At 47.1% G+C, this 26,313-nt stretch overlaps 1 protein-coding gene across 1 annotated transcript in view; it reads left to right on the top strand.

Annotated features, from left to right (window-relative positions):
- The window catches only part of CDYL2 (chromodomain Y like 2), a 204,710-nt gene that overhangs the window by 167,440 nt on the left and 10,957 nt on the right, over positions 1–26,313 (top strand). The window contains exons 3-5 of the mRNA XM_028841318.2: positions 2,054–2,271; positions 14,356–14,528; positions 22,401–22,611. Of these exons, the coding sequence (XP_028697151.1) occupies positions 2,054–2,271; positions 14,356–14,528; positions 22,401–22,611 (602 nt within the window). The remainder of the gene's footprint in view (positions 1–2,053; positions 2,272–14,355; positions 14,529–22,400; positions 22,612–26,313) is intronic.

Below are 26,313 nucleotides of genomic sequence, written 5' to 3'. Positions count from 1 at the left end.
AACAGAGACAATTGGATGAGGAAGTCCCTTTCTGTTGGATTTTGTGAGATGCTTTTTCTACATCAATTGATATAATCATATGGTTTTTCTCCTTTTAGCCTATTGATATGGTGGATCACACTGATTTCCACATATTGAACCAGCTTCTTATACCTGATTGTGGCATATAGTTCTCTTAATACATTGATGTGCTAATACTTTGCTGAAGATTATTTTTCCATCTGTGTTCATCAGAGATATCAGTCTACTATTTTGTGTTCTTATAACGTCTTTATCTGGCTTTGGTATTAGGGCAACTCGAGCCTCATGGAATGAATTAGGAAATGTTCCTCTGAACCTGTTTTCTGGAACAGCTTGTGGAGAGTTGGTATTAATTCCTCCAGAAATGTTTCATATAATTCTTTGGGCTTGATGCTGTCTTTGTTAGATTATTAATTATTGATTCAATTTCTTTAGTAGAAATTCCTTCAATTTCTTTTTTGTAGGCCTATTCAGATGAGATGATGTATTTCTCCTTGTATATATTTTGGAAGTTTGTGTCTTTAAAGAAATTTCATCTAAGTTATCAAATACATGGGCAGAGCAGTTTTTCTTAGTATTCCTTTATTATCCTTTTATTTTTATTTTATTTTTATTATATTTTATTATACTTTAAGTCCTAGGGTACATGTGCACAACGTGCAGGTTTTTTACATATGTATACATGTCCCATGTTGGTTTGCTGCACCCATTAACTTGTCATTTACATTAGGTAATTCTCCTTATGTTATCCCTCCCCCTTCCCCCCACCCCACGACAGGACCCGGTGTGTGATGGTCCCTGCCCTGTGTCCAGGTGTTCTCATTGTTCAATTCCCACCTATGAGTGAGAACATGCGGTGTTTGATTTTTCTGTCCTTGCAATAGTTTGCTCAGAATGATGGTTTCCAGCTTCATCCATGTCACTACAAAGGACATGAACTCATACTTTTTTACGGTTGCATAGTATTCCATGGTGTATATGTGCCACATTTTCTTAATCCAGTCTATCACTGATGGACATTTGGGTTGGTTCCAAGTCTTTTCTTTTGTGAATAGTGCCACAGTAAACATACGTGTGCATGTGTCTTTATGGTAGTATGATTTATAATATCAATAGTGATGCCCCCTCTTTCATTTCTGATATTGGTAATTTGTGTCTTCCTTCTCTCTCTCTCTCTCTCTCTCTCTTTGGATGGAGGTATTTGGGAAATGTTTTCAAAATACACATTTGAGCCTCTTCCTGTACCTGCTTCCAATGGAGGTTTGGAGGTATTGGCTTGGCCTTGCTTTCTTTAGAACACCCCAGAGCTCCTGATGTATCCTGTGTGAGGCCGGAGACTGGGAACCGTTATACATCTGGATCGTTCTGTTTTTAGTTTTCAGACTTTTTCAGCAGGGCGCTTTCAGGCCATTTAGGAATGTTAATATGTGAAAGAGAAAAATGCAAAGCCATTGTAATTGATTTGCGAGAGGAGGAGAGAGACCTAAGGACCCTGCCTGCTTGGTACTCACCCCTGTCATCTCAAGGCAGCCCCCAAGGAAGTACTGGGGGGTCCCAGAGCCCCATCTCTGATTCTCATATTAAATAAGATCATGCCCGTGATGTGTTTGAGGATGGTGCTTGGCACATAATACAGGTTGGATAAAGGTTAGCTGCTGGTCTTGCCCTTATTGATAATTTCCTGTCATTCATGGGCATCCACCAGTGGAGAGGGCTGCCTCTCATGGTGGTCAGTGGATTCCCTGGGGCCAAGGAATCTGAGCAGAAGCTGATGTATGGGAGAAGAGAATAGAGGACTGCACAGGGCCTTCACAAAGAGCCCTCTAGATCCTCTTCTGAATTTGGAGATGCAGGAATTCAGCCTGTCTCTTCATCTTCCCTCTTCCTAGAACAGAGGGTGGCACAGGGGAGGAGGTGGTGTGTCCCAGCCACATCCAAGCCTTTCCATTGGAAATCCCAACGTCCTCTGATCACGTCCTTCTAGGATTGTGGCCCATTTCGGTTTCTTACATTGTTTATCTGGTTTTGGAAGGCTCTGCTCTGACCAACGGGGGATTGAACTTGCATAGTCCAGTGAAGAGGAAGCTGGAAGCGGAGAAGGACTACGTCTTTGACAAGAGGCTCAGGTACAGTGTCCGCCAGAATGAAAGCAACTGTCGGTTTCGAGACATCGTCGTGCGGAAGGAAGAAGGGTTCACGCACATCCTGCTGTCCAGTCAGACCTCGGATAACAATGCCCTGACACCTGAGGTAAGGGTGGCAGCCAGAGGGACGGGCAGGCTGGGCTGTGGCTCCTTCTCACTCAGAATGGGACATTGGCTTTCTGCTTCCTTCCACCAGGATGCTGAGGACGGTAACCAGCATGCATAAAAATTTGACTGCAAGGCACAATTTGCTGATCATTTTCCATACATTATCCCATTTGATTTTTATGACCATGTAATAATACCATCTCATCTTAATAGATGAAGACCATGGGGCGAGGGACTCACTGAACTGATGGTGGACATAGACTTAGCCAAGGGGCAGACTCAGAATCCAAATGTCACATCTTGGGCTTTTGCAGCTAAACTTTGTTGTCATCAGCATGTCATATTTGTTTGCTGCAGGCATCATTCACTCAGTTCATGTATCTCACTCAGTTTATAATACATATATGTTACTACATATTATATATGTAGTTGAGACAGATCGATTTCACATACCGTAAATTTCACCCTTTTAAAATGTAGGATTCAGTGATTTTTAGTATTTTCACAAGGTTGTGCCAGCATCACCACTATTGAATTCCACAACATCTTCATCACCCCAAGGAGAAACCTCGCCCACATGAAATAGTAACTTCCATCCATTCTCCTTTCCCCACACCCTGGAAACCACTCATCTACTTTCTGTCTCTATAGATTTGCCTATTCCGGACAGTTTGTATCAATGGAAACGTGCAGTATGTAGCCTTTTGTGTCTGGCTTCTTTCACTTAGCATGTTTTCATGTTTCATCCGTGTTGTAGTGTGTATCCACACTTCATTCCTTTCTATGGCTAAATAATATTCCATTGTATGAATAGACTGTATTTTATCTATCAGCTTTTCTATTTGTGGGACATTTGTGTTGTTTCTACTTTTGACTTTTATGGATGATATTTCCACAAATGTTATATACAGGTTTTTATGTGAACCTATATTTATGTATTTTCAGGTTTCTTGGATATATTTCTAGTTTCTAATAGAATTTTCTTGGATCTTTTCCAGCTGTTAGAATTGCTGGGTCATATTGCTTACTGTATTTTTCGAGGACCTGCAAAAATTGTTTTCCACAGTGGCTCCCCCATTTTACAGTCTGACCAGTAGTATGTGAGGGTTCTGGTTTCTCTGTATCCTCGCTAACACTTGTTATGTCTGTCTTTTTTATTATAGCAATGCTAGTGCGTGTGAGGTGGTGTCTCATTGTGGCTTTGGTTTGCATTTCACTGATGGCTAGTCATGTTGAGCATCTTTTCATGGGTGCACTGGCCATTTATCTCTCTTTCTCCTTTCTCTTCACATCCTTTGGCTATTTTTAAAATTAGGTCACTTTTCTTTCTATTGTTGACTTTTAAGCATTCTTCATATACTCTAGATAGTAAGCCCTTATCAGATATATGAATTGAAAATATATTCTACCATTCTGAGAGTTGATTTTTTACTCTTTTGATAGTGCCCTATGACAAACAAATTTTTAAGTTTTGATGAAGTCTATTTTACTGCTTTTTTACATTACTTTTTAAATATTAATCATGCTTATGTCTTAGGTGAATAAAATAGGGAACCAATGAATACTTAATGCAGCGAGGTTGACAACATCATTCAAAATACAGGGTACATGGCGGGAGAAGGGAAGAGATTCTTGACGGCACAAAGGTGAGAAGATGCTCCACTGAGCAGCCTTTTCCTACAAGGTGCCTGGGGTAGGGCAGTACAGTGGTAAATGGCGATAACAGTGACGACGGCCAGTGAGCAGGGGCTCTTTGTTCCTTGTATTTGCTGTTTATCTTGTGTCATCTCATCACCTCCCTTCTGATGTAGGATTGTTATGATCCACATTGTACAGAGGAGAAAATTTAGGCTTAAACAACCCAGTTGAGCTAGGGTCTCACAGCTTAACCAAGTAGGTGCCAGGAAGGCAGGGGTTCTGTTCTTGCCCACCCTTTTGTCTCTTCATTCATCCCAGTGCCAGGCCCACTGAAGACATTTAACTCCGAGACCCCTTTTCTGTCCTTGAAATATCCTGGACTCTGTTTTTCATAATAGCAATGGGAGTTTAATGAGAAGGGTATGTTTTGGGGGATGCAGTCAAGGGATGACCACTCACTTACATTGGGATACTAGAATGGCCTGGCGTTGCCCAGTGTACCCCGTACCTTCAGGGAGGCACAGGAAGTGGGGTGGGTGGGAGGGAGGTGCTGTGATCTTCAGCTTCTGATTGTGTTATTATTATGGTTGAAATAGACGCTGGTTCTTTTACAGGGTTGTGTGCGTGGCCATCTGGAATGATTGACACATGGTGAGGGAAGCGCTGTGGCTAAAGCCTTGGGGTTGTGGGGTGGTAGTCGTGTGCTGCCTCTTCTCTGAGCATGGTGTTTTGGGGGCTTCTCCCTCCTCCACCTGTAACAGAAGCATCCCTGTGGTTCTCTGCTGTGTAGACCTCTGTGTAGAATTCAAAGAAGCCCAGAGTGTGCAGTCCACCCCGAAAACAGTTCTTCATATGTTTATACACCTGGAAACCTCCTTATTTTAAGCTCATCATGGCATCTGCACAGACCAGTTTTTCCCAGATTCTTTCTTCACTGCTTTCTAAAAGCATGTTGGAAAAAGGCACAGCGTTTTCTTTCAACAAACTGAACACATGTGAAGTCTCCAGCTCCTTCCCTCTGTGGAGCAGCCCTGGGTGGTAACTGTTGCTCACTCATCGTGGAAAACATGTTGTGCTCGACTGATTTGAGGTGCACAGGTTCTCACCTCCTGAGCTGCAGGCTTGGTTAATTGAGGTTCCTTTCCTAATCAGCATCGGTCGGTTACAGAACAGGAGGAAAACAGTCCAAGTTAATGATCTGGTGTTTTCAGCTGTCTCAGCAATGGAAGGGGATTGAGTATGTGGGTGAGCCAGCTGACTGGATAAAGCAGCCCCTAATGAAGGTCCTACTGAAATGAAGAGGCTGTGCGAGAGGAGGAATACAGGTTTTAGTCTAGCAGACCTGGGTTCCAATCCTGCCTTCAACTTACCATGCTGTTGCCTTGAGAATTTACTTTGCTGCCTTGAGCTTCCTCCTTTATAGAAATTTTACAGTATTTTGCTGGCGAGATTAGAGATAATGTATGCACAGGGGCCCACAAAGTACCTGGCATACAGGAGGTATCTAATAAATGCTCCTATCACTGATAACATGAAGCAGAGGCCATTTAAAGTCCACCAGCAGACCTTGCCTTGCTTGTGAATGGAGGAACCAGAAGGCGACCACTTTCGTGGTTATAATTAAACTACTTTTTCTAGTTGTATAGGTGACATTGGTTGGATTGGCCTCAAGGCCAGAAATTCATACATTACTGTGTGCATTAAATAGATTCTGAAGCCAGTGGATTTATTGTCATATTTCTCCTGTCTGGGATACAGCAGAGAACCAGGAGATGAACAGAAATGCCCCTTAAGGAGAGAGTCAGTGAAACAGATTACACGAAGTTCTCCTTGATTGAAAGCTTATCCACTTCCCCACTGGGAGAAGACTCCAGGTCTTCCTTCAGTGCCCTCGGCCTCAGCCCACAATCCTACCACCACTCCCAGGAGCACGGCAGACAGGCAGGAGCCCCTTCACACCCCTCCTGTCATGGCCCCGTGTCCAAACCTGTCTCCAGGCTGGTTCACCTTTATTCTTGAATAGCTCTTTCATGTTTACTTCTATTTCCACCATGACCATTACAGTCCACTACTAGGCTATTTTGTCTGGACACTGTAATTAGCCTTCTCATAAGTCTGCCTGCTTTCACGCTTCCTGCCGTGTAATACATTCTGCATAAGGCAGGCAGAATGATCTTCCAGAAATGCAGCTGTGGCCAAGTCAACCCTTTATACGCACACCCCTCCCCAACCAAATGTGTCGATGGCTCCTGATGACCCTGGCTGACAGTCAGCATCCTCAGTGTGTTGCAGTCTCGCCTCATCGTGCAGCCTGCCTCACATACTTCTTCTCCTATACCCCAGTCGCCTGGCTTGCTTTCATGCCCACACCTGCCCCAGGGCCTTTATATGTGTCCCTCTGACTGGAACAGGCCTTTCTTCCTCCTTGCTTCCCTCACTCTTGCTGTTCCTTCAGGTCTCAGCTCGGCCATCACTTCGGCAAGTCTTATCACAGTTGTTAGTCTACATATATTTGTGGGGTAACTTGTTAAATGTTTGATATCCTCCCCCTCCTCCATTAGACTATAAACTTCTTGGGAGGTAAAGACTGGCATTCTCTTAATTCAATAAACATTTGTTAAATTCTTTTATGTGAAAGAGTCTGGACTAGGTGCTACAAGGGATATAAAGAGTGTAAGTATACTGTTTTAGCTCTTAAAGGATTGTATTAGTTATCTATAACTGTGTAGCAGATTGTTCTCAACTTAGCATTTTAAAACAGCATACACTTGTTGTCTCATAATTGCTGCGGGTCAGGAATCTGGGCATGGCTCAGCCGGATGCCTCCAGCTCAAGATCTCTTACAAGGCTGCTGTCAAGTGGAGGCTGGGGCTGCAGTCTCACACGAAGGCTCGACTGGAGGAGAATTCACTTCCAAGCTCACCCATGTGGTTGTTGGGTGCATCTGTTTCCTGCCATGTGGGCCTCTTGTGAGGGCTACTCATGACAAAGCAGCTTTCTTCCCTCAGAGCAAGAAGTCCCAGAAAGATAGCAAGAGAGGATGGTCCTTTTGTCACCTAATCTCCTCCTGAAGGTGACATGCCATCATTTTGGCATCTTCTGTTGAAGCCAGTCACTAGGTCCAATCTTCTCTTGAGGGTGGGGGTTACAGAAGGGTGTGAATACCAGGGGTTTAAATCACATAGAAGGCAAGATACAGTAAGGAAGTGCACATTCTACAAGGGAGTTTGTCAGAAGAATCACAACAGGGATTTAAAGTATTCAGGATTTTGGGAGAAAGGAGAGTGCGCATCTAGTCTTGGGTATGGGGAAATCTCCTTTGAAGGTGGTTGCATTTAAGATGGGCCTGGTGTGACTGGATTTCAGCGGGTTCTGATGAAGTATACAGAGAGGAACCCTGGTTGATTCCTCTTTTACATCCCGTTCTAATGAATTTGGTTGTCTGGCTGTAAACACATGCCGGATCCAAAGCTAGAAGTCATAGAGGGGGAGTCTGTTCTCTCCAGCAGACAACTAATAGCAGGCGCAAGTGGCAGCTAGGAAGTGCATAATGAGAGCAATGAATTTACAGGACATATTTAGGACTTCAAAATGCATAGCAGTTCAGGACTATTTGTTATAGAATCACATCCCAGAAGCCTCTAAGAGGAATGTTCTGTTATAGGCCAGCAGGTGACCATTGAGAAGTAGTTATATGCATACAGTATATTCTGTTTAAGAAGGCAAGAGAATGTGGACTAATTTTAGAACATTTTACTTTAAATGAACCAGTTACATTATAAAATTTGGGGTCTTTCAAGAAGGTAGAATCTTAGCCATCTGTCCAAATTGAATTACCAACACCAAAAAGGAAAGAAAAGAGATATAAACTAGATATAACTTTTTTAAAAATGAAAAACAGTATAGTATGTACTTCTTTTGTATCAATAAAATGCAAATTTATTTTCAATTTAATTAATTAATAAATGAGATGGCTGTTTTGTTTGGTCTCTTATTTTTTTCTTAACAAATTGACAAGTAGGTAAGTATGGCCTTAGCCAGAGAGGCTACTCTCTGAGTCATCTATAGAATTTCAGTTCACCTCTTTACAGCAGGGTTTCTTTTTTTTATTTGCCTCTCAGAGAAATAGAGTTCATGTATAGGTGAGAGTGTATCTATTTCTGGAGGCAGATGGATGAAAGGACCGACAAGATAGTGGCCTGTGAGCTTTTTTGATGTTCAAAATGAGTATCTGTTGCTTATACCCAAATGGGCTGGAATGTGCTTATTCTATCCTTCCAGCAGGGCACAGGCCTGGAGATTCTCAATTCAGATTGACATCTAGTGCTGTTTTTTCTACTAAAATCCTATCCATTTAAAAAATCACCCAGCAATATGAAGTAGGAGAAAGTAAAGAGTTGTTAGCATGAGATTTAAATCACGGTCCTGCCTCTTACTGCTGGTATGACCTTGGACATCTTACTGTACCTCTCTGAGTCTTCATGGTGTCACTTGCAAGGTTGAAATACCATCTCCTACCTTACCAGATTTTTGTTTGGAATAAAATATTACGTGGAAATTACCTGGTGCAGTTCCTGGCACTACTAGGTGCTTAAGAAATGGGAATTCTTTTAAAAATTTAACCTTAAAAAACAATATTTTTCCAGTATTCCCCGTAACTTCCATATGCTGTGGTGATGCCTCTGGAGTGTTTAATAATGATCCTTTGGAAGTTTGCTCACTTACTGTCTTCTCTGTTAGACTCTAAGCTTCACCCAGGCACACGCCATTCCTTGTTTTCTATCACTGTATACTTTCTGCTCTTGTTTCAACGATTCAGTGATTGGGTGTTCTTTATTTTATCCTCCCCCCCATTCGTTGTAATTCATGTATTTTTAAGAAGTTATCCCTAAATTATATACACATAGCAAAGGCTAAGTGTAATTACCTCCACCACTTCTGAATATAACCTTGACATGCTCTAACTCTACTCATTCCTCCTCTTATCCTCTACAATATTATTGCCTGCTACTACAGTTCTATGCCATACCAACCTCTGCCCTCAAATTAATATCAGTATTATGATTTTTATAGTCAGTTTTTATATTAACAACACATTCACCAATTTCTTTCCTTTTTTTTTTTTTTTTTTGAGATGGGATTTCATTCTGTCACCGAAGTTGGAGTACAGTGGCACGATCTCGGTTCACTGCAACCTCTGCCTCCCATCCTCCTACTGAATAGCTGGTACCACTGGCATGCACCACCATGCCTGGCTAATTTTTTCTTTTTCTTTTCTTTGTATTTTTAGGAGAGTTGGGGTTTCATCATGTTGCCCAGGCTGGCCTCGAACTTCTGAGCTCCGGCAATCTGCCTGCCTCAGCCTCCCAAAGTGCCAGAATTACAGGCTTGAGCCACCAGTTTCTTTGCTGGTTATTATTCCTTGCATGTCAATTTTTCTTTCTGAATATAGTTTCTTTTTCTTGCAGTACATTCCTTTTTAGTTCTTTTAGTGAAGGTCTAAAAATGGTAAACATTCTCTTACTGAAAATGCCTAATTTTTACCCTTCCTTTTAAGTGAATTTAGCTGAGTGAAGAATTTGTTGACAGTTGTTTTCCTCAGCACCTTGACAATTGTATTCTACTACCTTCTGGAATTTATTTCTGCTATGTAGAATTTGCCTCCAGTCAAATTATTTGCCCTCTGTAGGTAAGCTTTCTTTTTCTTCTGGATGTATTTAAGATTTTGCTTTGTCTTTGATGTTCTGAAGTTTAAATATGATATGTCTGTGCATGCATGTACTGTTATTTCTATTGCTTAGCTTTTTGTTTCAGTTCTTAAATTTTAGGATTCAAGTCTGTGATAGATAGAAGCCCTCTCCCCAAGATATTCATGTCCAAATCCCCAGAATCTATGACTATGCTAGGTTCCATGGCTAGGGGGAATTAAGGTTTCAGATATGCATTTAAGGCTGCCAGTTAACTGACCTTAAAATCAAGAGTATTCTAGACTATCTGGATGGGCTCAATGTAATCACAAGGGTCTTTAAATGTAGTTGAGAGAAGCAGAAGAATCTGTCAGAGTGACACAAACTGAGAAAGTGAGGAAGACCCAGCTGGGCATTATTGCCTTTGATGATGGAGGAAGGGGCCATGAACCAAGGAATGTGGGTGGCCTCTATAAGCTGGAAAAGGCAAGAAAATGATTCTCCCTTAGAGCCTTCACAAAGGAATGCAGCCTTGCTGACAGCTTGATTTCAGCCCAGTAAACCTGCATCAGACATCTGACCTACAGGACTATAAGATAATAAGTTTATGTTATTTTAAGCTACCAAATGTATAGTAATTTTTTATAGCAGCCTTAGGAAACTAGTGGATCTTTCATCAATTCTGTTAAATTCTCATCCTTTATCTCTTTCGATATTGACTTTCTCCTCTTCTCTGTGATCTCCTGATAGAATCCGTACAGCACCTATTTTAAATCTTAGCATTCTTGTCTTTAATCTCTCCGTTATATTTTCCATCTCTGTTTTTCTGTGCTACATTTTGGTCAATTACTTCAGGTCTTTCAGTTAATTTATGCTCCCTTTAGCACCACCTAATCTGCTGTTGATCTCAGCAGACGTCCATGACTTGTTTTTCATTTTCAGAAGTTTCTTTCTCCTCAAATCTATTTTTTCCCCATATTCTCCTGTTCTTTTCTTATTGTTCATGTCTCTTTTCCTCTCTGTGATTATTTTAAACACCCCTATTTTACAGTCTCTTTTGGATTCTTCTATTACTTGAAGTCATGTTAGGTAATCCTCTCATTTGCTGAGTGTGCCAGCTTGTATTTTCTCAAGTGTTTTGTGATTTTTGATTGTGAGCTCATCTTCAGCTAGGATTTTTTTTCCTGTATAATTCCCATGCAGTCTGGGTTGCAGTTTCTCCCCAGAGTACTTTTACATTCATTTCCATCAGACACCTCAGGGATATTACTAGCCTGTGTCCAATTTCTGTGTCAAATTTTATCTGTGGATTATTCCCCATGTGGATGTGGTAACTCAGAACTTCCTATCCACATACAAGGCAGGCTTGGAGTTTTAGCTTCTCATGGGAGAGTTTTCCTGCAGCAAAAATAAATTATTTGCTGGAGTGGCTTGTCCTGACTATGGTATGGCAAACAGGTAGCAGAAGGACTAGAAGGGCCGAGCCTGTTTGTGGTAAAGCCAATTCCATCGTAGGCTTCTTGTCTCCAAAGCCTGCACGTTTTCAGCCTGGCCAGACTGCCATGAGTCCTTTTGAATACCAGGCACCCAAGAGACATTGTATAGTCAAGATGTGCAGTGTTGCTGCAAGGTTATGATTGGAAGGAGTTGGGGAGTGTGCAGGGCTGTAACGGGGTTGATTCAGCTAGTACATAGACTTGGAGGGTCTGAATGATGCTTGGGCTTCAGAACGCAGCATGTGGCAGGAGATCAGCTTCAGACCCTGGCTCCATCCTAAAATCCACAGTCTGGGAGGGGAAAAGGGTGTGCTTTCCCCTGAGCACCACAGAGCTCATTCCCTGCTGCTCCCATAGCCAGACTGCTGTCATGTGGACGTCTTCAGATGAAAAGCCCTGGTACTTTGAGAGGCAGCCTAGCCTGCAGTGAAGGACATGGGCCCCAAAGCCTACTTCCCAAGTCCACCCCATACTTGTTAACTTCTCAGAGTCACTTACTTTGGTTTTGTCATTCATAAAATGGGGCTTGAACAAGTGACTCCCTCATAAGGCTAAGTGAGTTCACATCGTAAAGCAGCGCTTCTCAAACAGTAACATGCATATGAATTCCCTGCAGGTCCCATGAACATGCAGAGACTCATCCTGTTGGTCGGGGCTGGGGCCCAAGACTCTGCATTTCTGGCCAGCTCTTGGGAATGTGAAGCTGCTGGTCTAAGGACCATACTTTGAGTAGTGAGGTTTGAAAGCGCTTGGGGCAGAGCCCGACCTGTTCTGTAGGGTCAGTATATAAAAGGGGACATCTTGCAGGATATGCGCCATGCACTGCACTAAGCAGTCTACTTGCATCTTGTTTGTTGGTTAATCTGAGGTAGCTCTGAATTTTACAGATAGAGAGACCAGGAGAGGCTAATGATTTCACTCCAGATTACCCCGGATGTTGTGGGGTAGAAGTGGAGCTTGTGCCCAGCCATAGCCCCAGAGGCCCATGTTGACCTTCTGGAACCCCTTGTAAGTCTGGGCTGGGGCCTTAGACTCTGCATTTCTGGCCACCTCCTGAGGGGTGTGATGCTGCTGTTCTAAGGACCACACTTTGAGCAGTGAAGTTGGAAAGTGCTTGGGGCAGAAAGAGCCTGAACCATCTCAGCAGGAAACTTGGAGCCGGCCAGTCCGTTAGCGCGGGCTCTGCCACTTCCTGACACATTGCCTTGAGAAAGTCATGTTTCTCTCTGAGCCTCAGTTTCCTTTTCTGTAAAATGGAGCTAATAATAATGCCCACCTCACGAGGGGTTGGGGGTGTAAGTACTCATGGGCAAGTGATCTGTAACCTTCAGGCTCATCCAAAATAGTTCCTTGTGGGATGAGGAGCTGAACAGCCTGGCTGCATGCCTTTGAAGAGCGGAAACACAGTTAGCCTTCATGGGGTGCACACTGTTTGGTGGCAAACTCTTCAGTCTTTTAAATGATTTTAACAGGCCTTGAGTTGGCCTTGTAAAAGCTTCTAGGTGGGTGAGCAAGCAGCCTGCCTAATTTTCTTCTGAAGTTGAGGAGAGGGGCTAATGAGGGTGATTAAACAAGCAGATATCGAGTGTCCACCATATCCCAGGCATTGTGCTAGTCTCTGAGTATACAGTGGGGAATAAGAGAGATGCCATTCCTTTCTTTATTAAAATAACAGTTGAGCAAGTGTGGACACATAAAAGGCAGGAAACAAATAAGTAGTAGGTAAGACAGGTAAATGTATGATAAAGGAAGGAAACAAATGGGGGTGCTGGGCAAGGGAGAATAGGGGGAGGAGAATAGGGTGGGTCATAGGAGGACTTTCAGAATCAAGGAGCCTGGGCAATCCCACAAGGGGTGGGGAGATTGGCACGTGCAAAGTTGATTAGGTGAATATGCGCTTGGCCCAGGCAAGACATTCAAAGAAGGCTGCAGGGTGGTAACTGGGAGCTCTGGGCTCTCGTAGCTGCCCCACCCCTGCCTGTCCCTCCCTGGGCTGGCTGCTTGCTCTGGGGCTGACTGCCCTCCTTCTCCATGAATGAAAGGCGATGGCCAGACAGTGGGAATCTGCAGTGTCAAAGTGCATAGACTAGGCATTGTGTGAGCCAGGCCAGGGCTCAAATCCACCTCTTAACACTTACCAACTGTGTGGCTGTGGACTAGTGTCACGACCTCTCTAGCATCTGTTTCCTGGTCTGGAAGTAAGAATAGTGCCTACTCACTGGTGCTGGGGAGGCTGGAGCCCACGTAGCAGGGTACCTGGCCTGCAGTACATGTTCACTGCTAAGGTAGCACTTGTTGGTCTGACCACTTACCGAGGGCACCTGTGTCTGTCTCCCAAATTCTGTCCTGCCCTCCACCTGCCCAAGACAAGGTCATAGAGTCCTAAAAATCCTAGGGCATACATGCAGGAGACACATACAGGAGATAAGGGGAACTTGTCCCATGATGGCAGGGTGGCCAGCACAGTTCTTCCATGTCAGATGGCACCTTAACTGGCATGCAGAGGAGGAACAAAATGCCTTTTATCCAGAATTCATCATTACCTCCCAGGAATGTGAACCTGCAGGTGGCCATAGCATAACCGTTCCTTTCACTTATTCTTCGCTGGAGACCTTGAGAGTGGGTCCACCCACTTACAGATGGGGACACTGAGGATGAATAACCAGCATGGCTCAGGTCCCACGGCTAGTAAGTTGCAGAGCCAGAATTTGGACCAGGGGCTTGGAACTCCTGTGGGACATTAAACCCAGGTCTGGATCTGATGCCAAAGCCCAGTTGCCATGTGGCACCTGCAAACCATGAGGGGTATTAGCTGGATGAAAGATGAGCAAGGGTATATAATAATCAAATTGAGTCATCTAGAGATGGCTTACATCCCTTACTTGGGCTGTGCACGGATTTTTTCCACGTCTTGTAAAGGGCTAAATAAGCAAATGCCAGAACAAGATTTGCAGAGATTTACCAGGGATTGAGCAACTCCAGGCCAGGCTTCCAGATCCGCAGCCAGTGACCACACTGCCTCCTTATTAGCACTCTTCTGCCTGCTCTGGGGATGGTGCTGGAGGGCTTTGGCTGTGATAAGTGTTTTTCTCCTTGCTTTGGACTCATGCTTGTACTCAGGGGAGGCTCCCTGCACAGGCAGAAGCAGATTCCCTGGCCTCTCCCCTCAGGGGGTCAGGCCTCTGGCTGCCTTGCTGTCTGAAAGCCCCAGGCTTACAGGACAGTCACTTAACATCCCTGCAAATTCATCTCTGCCGGCAGATCATGAAAGAAGTCCGGCGAGCGCTCTGCAACGCAGCCACAGACGACAGCAAACTGCTGCTCCTCAGCGCAGTGGGCAGCGTGTTCTGCAGCGGCCTGGATTATTCCTACCTAATTGGCCGGTTGTCCAGTGACCGGCGAAAGGAGAGCACTCGGATTGCAGAAGCCATCAGGTGAGCTGTGCTCCTGTTCCCGCACCTTGGGATCCTGCCTAGGATTACCAAGCGAAAATACAGGCTGCTCAGTTACATTTGAATTTCAAACAACCGGGAATTTTAATTTTAGCATAAGTACATGCTGTGCAATATTTGAGACCTGCTTACATTTTAGAAATGTTGGTTGTTTATCTGAAATTCAAATTTTAATTGAGCATCCTGTATTTTTATCTATAACCATAGTCCTGCCAAAATTAGGGCTGCTTTGCCCTCTAGGTTAGATCCCACTTTCATTCTTTTGATCAGAAAGATTTTTTATTTGCTATCGAGGCCTGAGTCTGGTCGTGGCCATGTGTTATCCACACTACTCCCGCCCCTTGCCTGATGGGGAGAGTGTCTGGTTGTCTGGTTTTTTGTGTGTCCCAGCACTGCCGTAACGCAGCAGTGGGGAGGTTGATGGAGGGGTTCCCTGGGCAGCTGTGTGTTTGCAGACCCAACGGGATACAGGGTATTCCCCCCTTTCTAATTGCCCCTGGGCGAAAGTCCTGGGGGTGACTCAACAACGAGAACCTTTTTGGGACACCGAAGGGTAGTTATTTCCCCATTCTTTATTAGTATATCAAAAGCAAGTGAGTGTCATTTCTAGACACTATGGCTGTTTAGCTGGTTTACAGCTGTCAACCAGTGTTCACCTGGGAGGGACTGCTGTATCTTGCTTAGGAATCAGACAAGTCACATTTCAGGAATGCCCCTGGTCACATGAGAAGGAATATTTATTCCACATGGTGTCACAGAGCCTCAGGCTGTAAGTCAGGGATTTTCTGGGGCCTCCAGTCTCCATAGTTCTGTGGAAGAGCCACACACAGGGAGGCCGATTCCCACGTGGCTATAGGGGGCTTTGAGGGGTTGTGTTGTCTCCAAGAGGTGATGCTGGGATGCACTCGTGTGTGGAATTCTGAGTCCCTCTTCAGGGTGAAGCAGCCATTGGAGCCCCTACTCCAAAATACCCATGTCTGCTGTTGCAGAATTCTTGACAGAAGAGACATAATGAGCCTGGGCACTGTTATGTGAAAGGCATTGTGGTTATGGAGGCACAGGCTTCCTGGCTGTGCCCAAGTGGTTTGCGCTTTGCCTGGTCCCAGCTATGCCCTCTCGCTACTGCCTTTCCATGTGTCAAAGGGGGACCGCAGCATTTCCAGCGTGCTTCTCTCATGCATGAGACCACCACAGCCCACCCAGAGAACCGAGTGCCCGTTTTTGTGACCTGTGGAGCCTCAGTCATGGTCTTTATCTGGTTTACAAATTTCAGTGGAGGCCTTAGCTGGATTTCCAGAAGCCCAGGGAAACCTGGCTGACACAGCCCCTGGTTTTCACTCCATGCATACGCAGCTCATTAGCGTCCAGACCCCTTGTAGTGAGTTGAAGTGTGGCCCCCAAAAGATATGTCCATGTACCAATCCCTGGAACCTGTGGAGGTGACCATATTTGGAAGAAGGCTCTTTGCAGATGTAATTAAGTTCAGAGTCCTGAGATGAGATCAACCTGGGTTGGAGTGGGCGCCAGGCGCAGAGAGAACTTACTTCGTAAGAGGGGACACAGACAGAGAAGAAGGTGATATGACAGAAAAGGGAGAGCTTAGAGTCATGCAGCCTCAAGCCAAGGAATTCCAAGGATGACCAGCAGCCACTGGAAACTGGGAGCGAGGCCTGACACAGCTTCTCCCTTAGAACCTCCAGAAGGAACCAGCCCTGCCGACAACACCTTGAGTTTGGAGTTCTGGTCTCCAGAACTATGAGAGAATACCTTTTGATTGTTTTAGGCCCCCAGGTTTGTGGTGACTATTGCCTGGGAAACTAATAGAGCCTGGAAGGAAATCATTAGCAGCTCAAAGAGCCTCATCTTTTCAGGCTCTCCTCTCAGGCAAGGGCCCATCCTGACCTCGCCCAGCATCCTCAATGGCTGCTCCTTCTGGTGGGCAGCTGTTCACCTTTGATGATGGGTCTATTTACAGATTCTCCCAGACAGCTGCAGGCAAGGTGGGACTCCCAGGCCAGCCCTGAGTTGACAGTGATGAGGCTTGTCCCAGCGTGGGGTGGGCGAGGGGGTCATTCCTGCATGCAGGAATAAGGTGTTGCAGCTGGGTCACTGAAGGGATGGAAGCTGAACAGAAACAGGGTATCCAGGGGGTCAGGTCTCAGATGGATTTCCCCAGAACCCCCACCGAATGGTTCCTTCCTCTGGCTTTGCACGCCCAGTCTCTCTGGTGAGGGTGGCATCTCTCTGGCCTGTCCCTGCATTTGTGTCTTGGATGTATCAAAGCTGAGGGGCAAAACCTTCCCTCCTCTCCCCATAGCCTCTACCCATTGGGGTTTGCAGCGTGATATCTACGCATCTCTGGACTCTTGAGAACCATATTCATGGAGAAAGAGATGTCAGAGGCAGATGGGGTTGAAAACATCAATTGTAGGAGAACGTGGCTGGGGCCGGGGCCCAAACTGGCTCCTGACTTTCCCAGCTGAGTAGTTCTGGGGAAACACGGCCAGTGGAATTCAGACATTTGCCATCTCAGCGGGCAAGTGAGCTCCCCTTAGGCAGAGCACAGGGCAAGATGGCGGAGGCAGGAGGAATTCTTCTTGATGCTTCAAAGGGAGCAGAAGTTGGTAGTTCGTGAGCTAGCAAGGATGAGGGCATGGGAAAGAAGATGTCCCCTGGACCACTGGTCCCCAGCCCTGACAGCACAGGGAGGCCCAAGGGAGCATTCCCAAGACCTAGATGCTTGGCAACACCCCCAGGGGACTCTGGGTTATTTAGGCTGAGGTGGGGCCAGCGCATCTTTTGATGTGAATCGTCCTTGGTGGTTCTCGGCGGCAGCCAGGGTTGAGAGCACCTGCCCTGTGCTAACCAGATTTCTGCACCACTGATTGAAAGCACTAAGAGAAACCTAAGATTCTTATTTTTATGCAAGAGAGAAAAGGTGGTTATTAAGGGGATGAGGGTGAAGAAGGAGGTGATACAGGCATGAGAATGGTGAGAACCACAAGCAAAGATGGATGGAGGTGCAGAAGATGTGGCCGTGTAGAGACAGATACTCCTGGGGTTAAAAAGAGACCGTGGCTCGCCCATCAGCACCAAACTCTTTCAGGGCATCTCCAGCTCTCCCAGCTTGGGAGTGCTGCCTTGGAGGCCACACTCTGGAGTTGGGGACAAAAGGTGGCCGCGAAGCATTCTGCAGATAATGTTTTGTGGATTTCCAGAGGGGTGTCCTGAAGGAAGTGCACTGTCTTTGAAAGGAGCTTGATTCATGCTGCAAGTTCTGCGCCCGCTCCTGTCAGTTTTCTAGGTGATACTTACAAGAAATCTCTTGTGAAAGAACTTCCTTCAAAATCTAGCAGGGCCAAAATGTTTTTTTGGACATCGAACTGCCCCCATCTCTTCTCTTGGGACACGCTCCTAATAGGGCTGACCAGGCGTGCCGCATGGCCTTGGCACCCCGTGAGTGGTACTCTCACCCCCTCGTCATCCTTGCCTAAAGAAAACTTGCATACATGTGACCAGGACTGGTGACTGGGACTCATCACTCTGCAAATGTTTGATGAATGAACTAGCAGATTTGGGGAGAGCTCAGGTGGTTTGTTCAGAAGCCTCTCTCCCGGATCCATCCTGAAAAGAGGCTGCCTCCTCTGAACTTGTGGGGGAAGACTCCGGGGTCCAGCAGAGGAAAGCTCTGGTGACGAGGTGGCTTGTTCAAACAAGGTATTCAGGAAAGCAGTGTTGGCTAGCAGCTGCCCATGTGGCACCTGGAAGCAGGCTGCCTGAGCTCAAAGCTACCTCTGCATTTGCTGGTGGTGGAGCCTTGGGTATGTCACAGATCTCTCTGAGCCTATTAGCTCATCCAGAAAATGGGAACAATCAAAATGATGGTACTGGCCTCACCGGTGGGTTGCTAGGATGGAGAATAAAAAGATACTCTATGTGAAACACTTGGGCTATTCCTGTCACTAATACGTACTTGGACTTATTATTACAGTTGTTGTCACTGCTGCTGGTACTTCCAGCCGTGACTTCTAGCTAAGCTGAGTCTGAGACCAGGGAGTGGGCCCCTGAACTAAGGGGTGGGTTGTAGACTAAGGGGTGGCCTGCTGGGGACCTCTCTGGGGGCCCCAGGATGGTGGTCACTGTTTGGTTCTGTACTGGCTGACTTGGCTCTGAGCTTTGGCTGGGGGAGGGTTCTCCTCCATGGCTCTGGTTAAAGGGAGTGGGTAACTGGGTCACAAGAGAAATGCCGATTGCTCCAGGGGAGATTGAGACATTCCTGTGAGCAGAATTTTGCTTCTGGGTCACCTGTAGCCTAGGAGAATGGATCACAGACCAATCTGAGAATTGAATGAGGACTCTGTCCACCCTCCCCAGCAGATGCATTCCCCATAATAGCAGCAGCAGGGATGGCGTGCTCCCCGCATGTCCGCACTGGGCTGACACCCTGCATGGAACGTCTCCTTTGATTCTTATTCAACTCCCCATCTGGGGCAACATCGTTGATTTTCCCATTTTGCAGAGGGAGAAAATGAGGCTCCAGAGACCAGGCACCCTGTCCAAGGTCTCACCATTAGTTAGGGGCAGAACTGAGACTTCACTCTGAGTCTTTCAGATGCTGAAGTTCTTGCTCCTTCTGCCACATCAGTGCAGCCCAGCAGCTTTGTCAGGCAGAAGCCACAGGGCTCCGGTAGAGCAAAGGAAGCTGTGCGGGTCAGGTCAGCCTGATGGCCTTGGATGTGGGGGAAGGCGGGGTACAATCTTCCCCACGCAGCCCCGCCATCGCAGCAGGATCAGATATCTGAGCTGCAGGGCCCGTAATGCAATATCCTGTTTGCTGCTTGGCTCCCAGTGATAGAGATCTACTGCCCGAGGTGAGAGAAAGAGGATGGGGGGTGGCCTTCATTAAACATCAGGTGACATTTTCATATCAAGGAAATGAAGTGTGGGGCGGGTTGGATGACACAGGAGGGGCTGGGATAGAGGGTCAGAGCTCTGCATGCCTGCTCCCCTTTCCCTTGCTTCCCTGATTCCCTTGCATGGATCTCAGGTTGGAAACCACAGAGTGAGAGGCTCTGGGGTCCTGCAGAAGAAAGCTCTGGAAAGTCACAAGGGCTGCAGTCCATTCCTGAAGGATGTCATGTGGTTGATGGAGCTAAGGTGGCAACAGTATCAGAGAGACCCACGGCAGGGGGGCCGTCTTGACAGGCGTGGACCCTCTTTTATTAAAAACATCCAACAGAGGCAGAGTGATGCATCCTTGGGATGTTATGAAGGGAATTCTGCACCGAGTGGAAGATATGGCTCCATGAGTCCTAAAGTCCTTCCCACCTCTGAGATCTAAGACTCTGGAATTGTATGAGGTCACTCAGGAATGGAATGTTTGACAAAAATCATCCAAACCCCCAAGGATTCTACAAAAATGTCCATATCCCCTGCAGACCCCAAATTGCTTTCAGTGAAAAGCACTTGCAAAAACCAGTGACCTAACCTAAAACCTCACCACAGGTTAGGAAGTAAATGATGTCGGGAATTGGGCCACTGGAACACCAAGCATCAGAAGTCATGGAGCCAGGACTCCCTCTCTGAAGTAGTACCTTTTGGGGACCAGCAGGGACTGAGAGCTAACTCCACTATCACAGGCAGTGTGATGCCTCAAGCCTGAGTCAGAGGCGCATACTTTCATGACGACTTACATAGATCGTAAGATACCTCCTACCCCGGCAGAACATTAAGTAGGCTTTCTCGCAGTTGAATCCGATCCCAGTATGTCACTATGATATCCACAACTTTCGATAAGAGTTGGGGAAAGGAACAGTATTGATTGAGAAGAGATAAATCAGCTCGACCTTTTTTTTGTTTTTGAGACAGAGTGTCACTTTATTTCCCAGGCCGGAGTGCAATGGCCCGATCTTGACTCACTACAACCTCTGCCTTCTGGGTTCAAGTGATTCTCCTGCCTCAGCCTCCCAAGTAGCTGGGACTACAGGCGTCCGCCACCATGCCCGGCTAATTTTTGTATTTTTAGTAGAGACAGGGTTTCACCATATTGGCCAGGCTGGTCTCGAACTCCTGACCTTGTGATCCTCCCACCTCAGCCTCCCAAAGTGCTGGGATTACAGGCATGAGCCATCGTGCCCAGCCTCGACTTTTGTATTAGTTAAGGATTAGCTGATGTAACAAGTAAACCTCATATATAGAAATGTACTTCTCAGATACATAAGCCTAAAATAGATGTCATCATCAGCCTGTGACTCAGGAACCTAGACTTCTTCCATCCTGTGGCTCAGCAAATGTCTTCCAGGACTGTTGTGCTCACCAAGATGAGTGGGCTTGGAGGACGCCATGGTGGGAGGTTTGGTGTGTACCTGGAAGTGGTATGGGTGGGTTTTTGCTCACATCCTGTTTGGCCAGCACTTGGTGACTTGGTCACAGCCACATGCAGTCGGAGATGGGAAATGTGGCCGGCCAGTAGCCCTGGGAAGAAGAGGGAAAACAGGTTTGGTGAAGAGCTGGTTCACCATTGCCACACCTCTGCAGTCTTTGCTCTTGTTCTGGGAGACTCATGTATTTGCTCAACAGCTATTTACTGAGTGCTAATTCCAATATTGATGAAAGCCGAGCAGTGCCCCAGGCAGACGTCTGGGTGTCCTTAAGGAGCTAAAGGGGAGGAAGAATCCCAAAACAAGCAAATAATTAGTTAGGGTGATTGCAAATTTTGATAATGGTGTTTTCTAAGAACTCTCAGAGGCCTGTGTGGCTCATGCATAGTGAGCGGGGGCAAGAGTGATGTGAAGGAAACCTGGAGAGGTAAGCTGAGGCAGGCCAAGGTCAGATCAAGGTCATGGGCATTTGGATTTTATTCTTGCGAATTCTTACAGTTTCTAATATCTCTGAGAGTAATGAAGGATGCACACTTTACTACACATCTTGTGTCTTTCCTCCATGTCCAGATGAATATTAAAATTTTATAGATCATACATAGCAACTAGGAAAAAGCAAAAAGCCTTCTGAGGCAAAGAAAATAGAGGTCACTGCTGATGGCTCTGTGTAATTGGTAAAGGTACATGCATTGCTCAGTGCAGAAGGGCAGGGAGAAAAAATATTGCCCCGTCTTGCAGCCGTGATTCTGGCTCCTGCCTACAGATTTTAGTCAGAGCCATGCTAACACATAGACTGTATTCAGCATTTTAGAACCACCCTTGATGACTCTGGCATCCCTGCAGGTAATTCAGAATCTGACCATCCTAGGTCTGATTTTTGAAAGAAATTTGAAATGTCATCATTCCCAACATGTACCCACCATCTGAAGTCCCCCTACAGCAGCACCCAGCATAATCATTGAGCTAAAATGCAAATACCTCCAGGAATGAGGAATTCATACCCCACAAAGCCACTTCGTTCACCTTTGGCCAAAGATGTTAGAACATTGTTTCTCTCTTTGAGTGGAAATATGCCTCCCTATTACACCTTCCCTTTGGTTCTGGTTCTGCACCTTAACATTCGGGTTGACTTCCTTAGGATCTATATAAATTCTGTCAATATCTAGGGTGCCCATGTAACTTACTGTCTAAGCGATGGCTTTTGAGAATGGAAGGAGATGGTAACTGGGTTCTGTGCTAGGACACGGGGCATGAACCGGGGCAATCTGAGCACACCGGGACATGCAGTGACCCCATCAGTATACCTCAGAAAATCTGACAGCTGGTGGTTCCATGTCCAGGCAATGAGGCCCTTGCCTGGTACCTCACCCCTGACGACGTGAGGGTGCGTCACAGCACCTGGGAGAGTCAAGGGTTCCAGTGGGGCTTGGCAAGCTGTAGACACCTGTTCAAGAGCGTCTTCTCTCTCTCCCAGGGACTTTGTGAAGGCCTTTATCCAGTTTAAGAAGCCTATTGTGGTGGCCATCAATGGGCCAGCCCTGGGCCTGGGCGCCTCCATCCTGCCCCTCTGTGACATCGTGTGGGCCAGTGAGAAGGCCTGGTTCCAGACGCCCTACGCCACCATCCGCCTCACGCCTGCTGGCTGCTCCTCCTACACCTTCCCCCAGATCCTGGGCGTCGCACTGGTAAGCCTCCTGTGATACCTGGATTCGGATCCCAGCAGGATCCTTCCTCTCCCTTGGGTTTAGGGGTTCTTCATGGGGCTAGAAACCTGAGGGTGTTGTCAGCCTGAGGACTGGCTGGGCTGCCTCAGATCCTCCACGCCATCAGTGCTGGATGGAGTAGCCTGGCCTGAGAAGATGGCGATGATGTCAGTGTATGGCCCATGCACTCTGCATGGTGTCTCAAGTACTCCTCACTCCAGCCCCCTGAGGGCGTGTCTTAGGATTGGCTGGGTGCTGTAACAAGCAGCCTACGGTCTCGGTGGCTTGAGCAACAAAACTTTCCTTCTTACTCTTGTGTGGTCCAGCATAGATGTAGGAGTCACCCACACTATTTGGGGACCCAGGTGTCTCCCATCCAGTAGATGTGCCCTCACTTCCAGCCAATGGGAGAGAAGAGAGAGCCAGAAGCATCGCCCTGTAGGGCTTCATGGGCCAGGCCTGCAGGGGCATCTTCACCTCCACTCATGTGCCATCGACCATGACTCAGCCTCCGGCCACATGCGCCTGCAAGGGAGGCTGGGAGATGTAGCCCAGTGCATGTCCAGCAAGAAGAGGGAAAGGATTCAGTGAACACAAAGCGGTCTCCACCCCGTGTGGAAATGGTTGCGATTTCCATCTTACAGATGGAACGTTAAGCTCAGAGAAGTTAGCTGTGTCACCAGGTGGCGCAGACAGCCACTGTCCAATGGAGGCAGCAGAGTCCACTGTAAGCTGTGGTCAGATTCTACACCAACATCCAGAAGCAAGTCTGGACAGGGGAGAGCAGTGATGACAGCTGGCACGTAGGAAGCACTTGCTGTGTGCTGTGCTGGGCTGGGCTGTCAATGCAGTCCACACCCTTGGCAGGACAGCTGTGATCCCCATTTTGCAGATGTGGAGACTGAGGCTAGAGAGGTTTAGTGCATTGTCTAAAGGCATGCAGTGGTAATGCCAGTTGTGGGATTTGAGCACGGACTGGCTGGTTCCACTGTATGTGCTCCAAACCCAGCCTGTTAGTAAATAGGTCCCTCAATTCATCCCTCAGATGAGGGGTGAATCTGAGATTGGCTGTCAGGACCAGGGAGGGGTTCAGAATGTGTAGCTGGTCCGAGTAAGCGTTGGAGGTGCCATGCCCCTGCATCTGGGCTTCCTTTGACGGCTCCTCCCCTGTGGACTCTCAGGCAGCCTCTGCTATTCAGAGCAGCCACAAACTCTGAACTCAGCTCCGATGGGCTAATACTTATTTCATAAGCACGGGTCCCAGCTGGATCTCACAAGGTTCTCAGGGATTCCCCTCCTTCCAGCCCCCTCTAGCCAGTCCGCTCCCTTTTTCTCTCCCTTTCTTCAAATGCTGCAAATCCACTAAGTGCCCAGTTCGCCATACCCACCAGGAGTCCAGGAGTGAACAAAAACCCTGTTCTTCAGACCTTCTATTCCCCAGCTCAGTGTCTTGAAAGGAGGTCCCACCTTGTTCAGAGAGGACCCCTTTGAGCAGGTGACATTTGAACAGAGGCAAGAATTCCAGGCAGAGGATGCATGAAGGGAAGGACGGAGAAGGGAGTGGGCCTGGCGGACCCTGGGTTGAGTGTGGTCAGGTCAGTGTGGCTGGGTCCTGGTGAGGATGGTGGGGAGAGGGGAGGGACGAGGCCATGGCAGTGGCGTGGGGTGGCCCCTGCGAGCCTGGCACGCCAGGGAGGGTGCTGGGCCTTCTGTGTTGTGCCTGCCTCAGTAAGGTCTGCCCGGGGTCCACTGGGGGCATCTGCCAGCAGATGCCATAGGTCACAGGAGACCCCACAAAACTGCCAGAGAAGCACCCCTTAGGTGACAGGGCCAAGCCCTGAAACCCCAGAGAAAAGGCTGAGTGTTGCCTCCCCAGCCCTGCAAAGTGTGCTGGGAGCTTGGTGCTGTCATGATGCCTTTGGACAGCAGAGAAGATTGTGGCTTTGTGACATTAAATGACTCGCCCAGAGTCACAAGTCAGTGACTACACTCTGTTTCTGTTGTTGTTTTCTTAGCTCTAGAGTGGGTTGTTGGTTAATGTTATGGGTCTTCACCGGGGACGCCCTACCTCCACCAAGAATCCCCCTTTCGGAGCCTTAGGCTTTCGGAGTCCTTAGGCTTCCGGATAATACCCTAAGTTCTCTCTTCAAAAGAGAATAGTCCATTGTGGCCCCACAGCTATTGTTAATTGTTCCTTTTTAGGAACAGACTCCAGGATGTTTCTTTCCACGTCTTGATTTTATTGGAAGGTAAACACCCACCTTTGACATTACGCTCATGCTCTTGAGGCAGCTCGGCACGTTCTCAGGACTGTGACTGCTGCACTTGGGCAAGCACCTGTGGAAGGGCAGGGGCTTTTACACTGGATTTCTTCCTTGTCTTCCTTTGCAGTTCCATCCCCCGTTGTTTCCATCTGAGGGCCTGCAAGCTCATTCTTCTCATCTCTCAAGTCCTGCTTTTGTTAAAGTAGTGAGGCTGATAGCAGTGTCCCTTTTCCTTCCTTCATATTCCTCCTTGTTCCACTTTGAAAACATCACCAACCATAACAAAAATAGCACATTTCTGCTACCCCTTCTGCACATAGCAGGCCCTGTTCTAAGCACCTCTCAGTTAACCTTGCCTCTGCGCTGGGAGCTTGGTGCTGTCATGATGCCTCTTGGACAGCAGAGAAGATTGTGGCTTTGCGACGTTGTGACTTGCCCAGAGTCACGCATCAGTAACTAAACTGTTTATGTTCTTGTTTTCTTAGCTGTAGAGTGGATTGTTTGTAAATGTTACGGGTCTTCACCAGGGACACCCTACTTCCACTCAAGAATCCCCTTTCTCTCTCAATCCTTAGGCTTGTGGATGACACCCTTAAGTTCTCTCTTCAGAGAGGGCACTGCAGGGTGTGGTGTTTGAGGGGTGGCCAGGAGCCTTTCCGTATGAATGGAGGCCTTGCCTTGTACCTCGCATCTGCCAGGGAGTAGCTTCCGGTGGATCTGAATCCAGGTTCATGGGAGCAGATATGGCCATTTGCAAACTTCTACTGAGTTCATTGGACTGAGGTGTTTTTCAGAAAGCATCAAGGCCTCCATTTGTGTTCAGATCTTGAACCAAGCAAGCATATGCTAAGACTTATTATCGACATAAAAGATTGCCCTCTACTCTGGCGTGAAAGATTGTCCTCTGGGTCATCGTGAACCATCGGTGACAACCAGAACCAAGTGGGGGAACTTACGCTTAGCTCTGGAGGCCTGAGAGTGCCTGGCATTTTAACACCAGCCCAAGAGGAGCTAGCACATAGAGGCAGGAGAGAAGAGCAGGTGGGGAAGGCGTTGCCGGCCGTGCGGACTCTATCACATGGATTTGACCATTACGCCCTAATTATCAGTCACTGTCTGTAAGTTGCAGCTTATTACTATCAGGTTCTCTGTCTGTGCCTGGGACCTTATCTGTGTAACTTCTCCCAGACCTTGTATGACAGCTGCAAATTTCAAAGCAAAAGGAAATTCTGTGGGGAGTGTGGTACGGAGATATCCCAGGTCACCAGAGCCCAGGGAGGGTTGCTCTCTGCCCTTCATGACTGGGCAGTGCCCTTGCCCAGCCCTGAGCCGCTGGGAGAGATGCATATCTCTGCCTTGGTATTGTGGTGTTATTCAGGACCTTTTTGGCGGCCAGTGATGGAAGCGCTTTAACCAGTTC

The sequence above is a fragment of the Macaca mulatta genome, chromosome 20, assembly GCF_049350105.2.
Source record: "Macaca mulatta isolate MMU2019108-1 chromosome 20, T2T-MMU8v2.0, whole genome shotgun sequence".
Classification (NCBI taxonomy): Eukaryota; Metazoa; Chordata; class Mammalia; order Primates; family Cercopithecidae; genus Macaca; species Macaca mulatta.
Note: the sequence above shows the minus strand (reverse complement) of the source record. Positions and strands in the feature narration are given on the sequence as shown.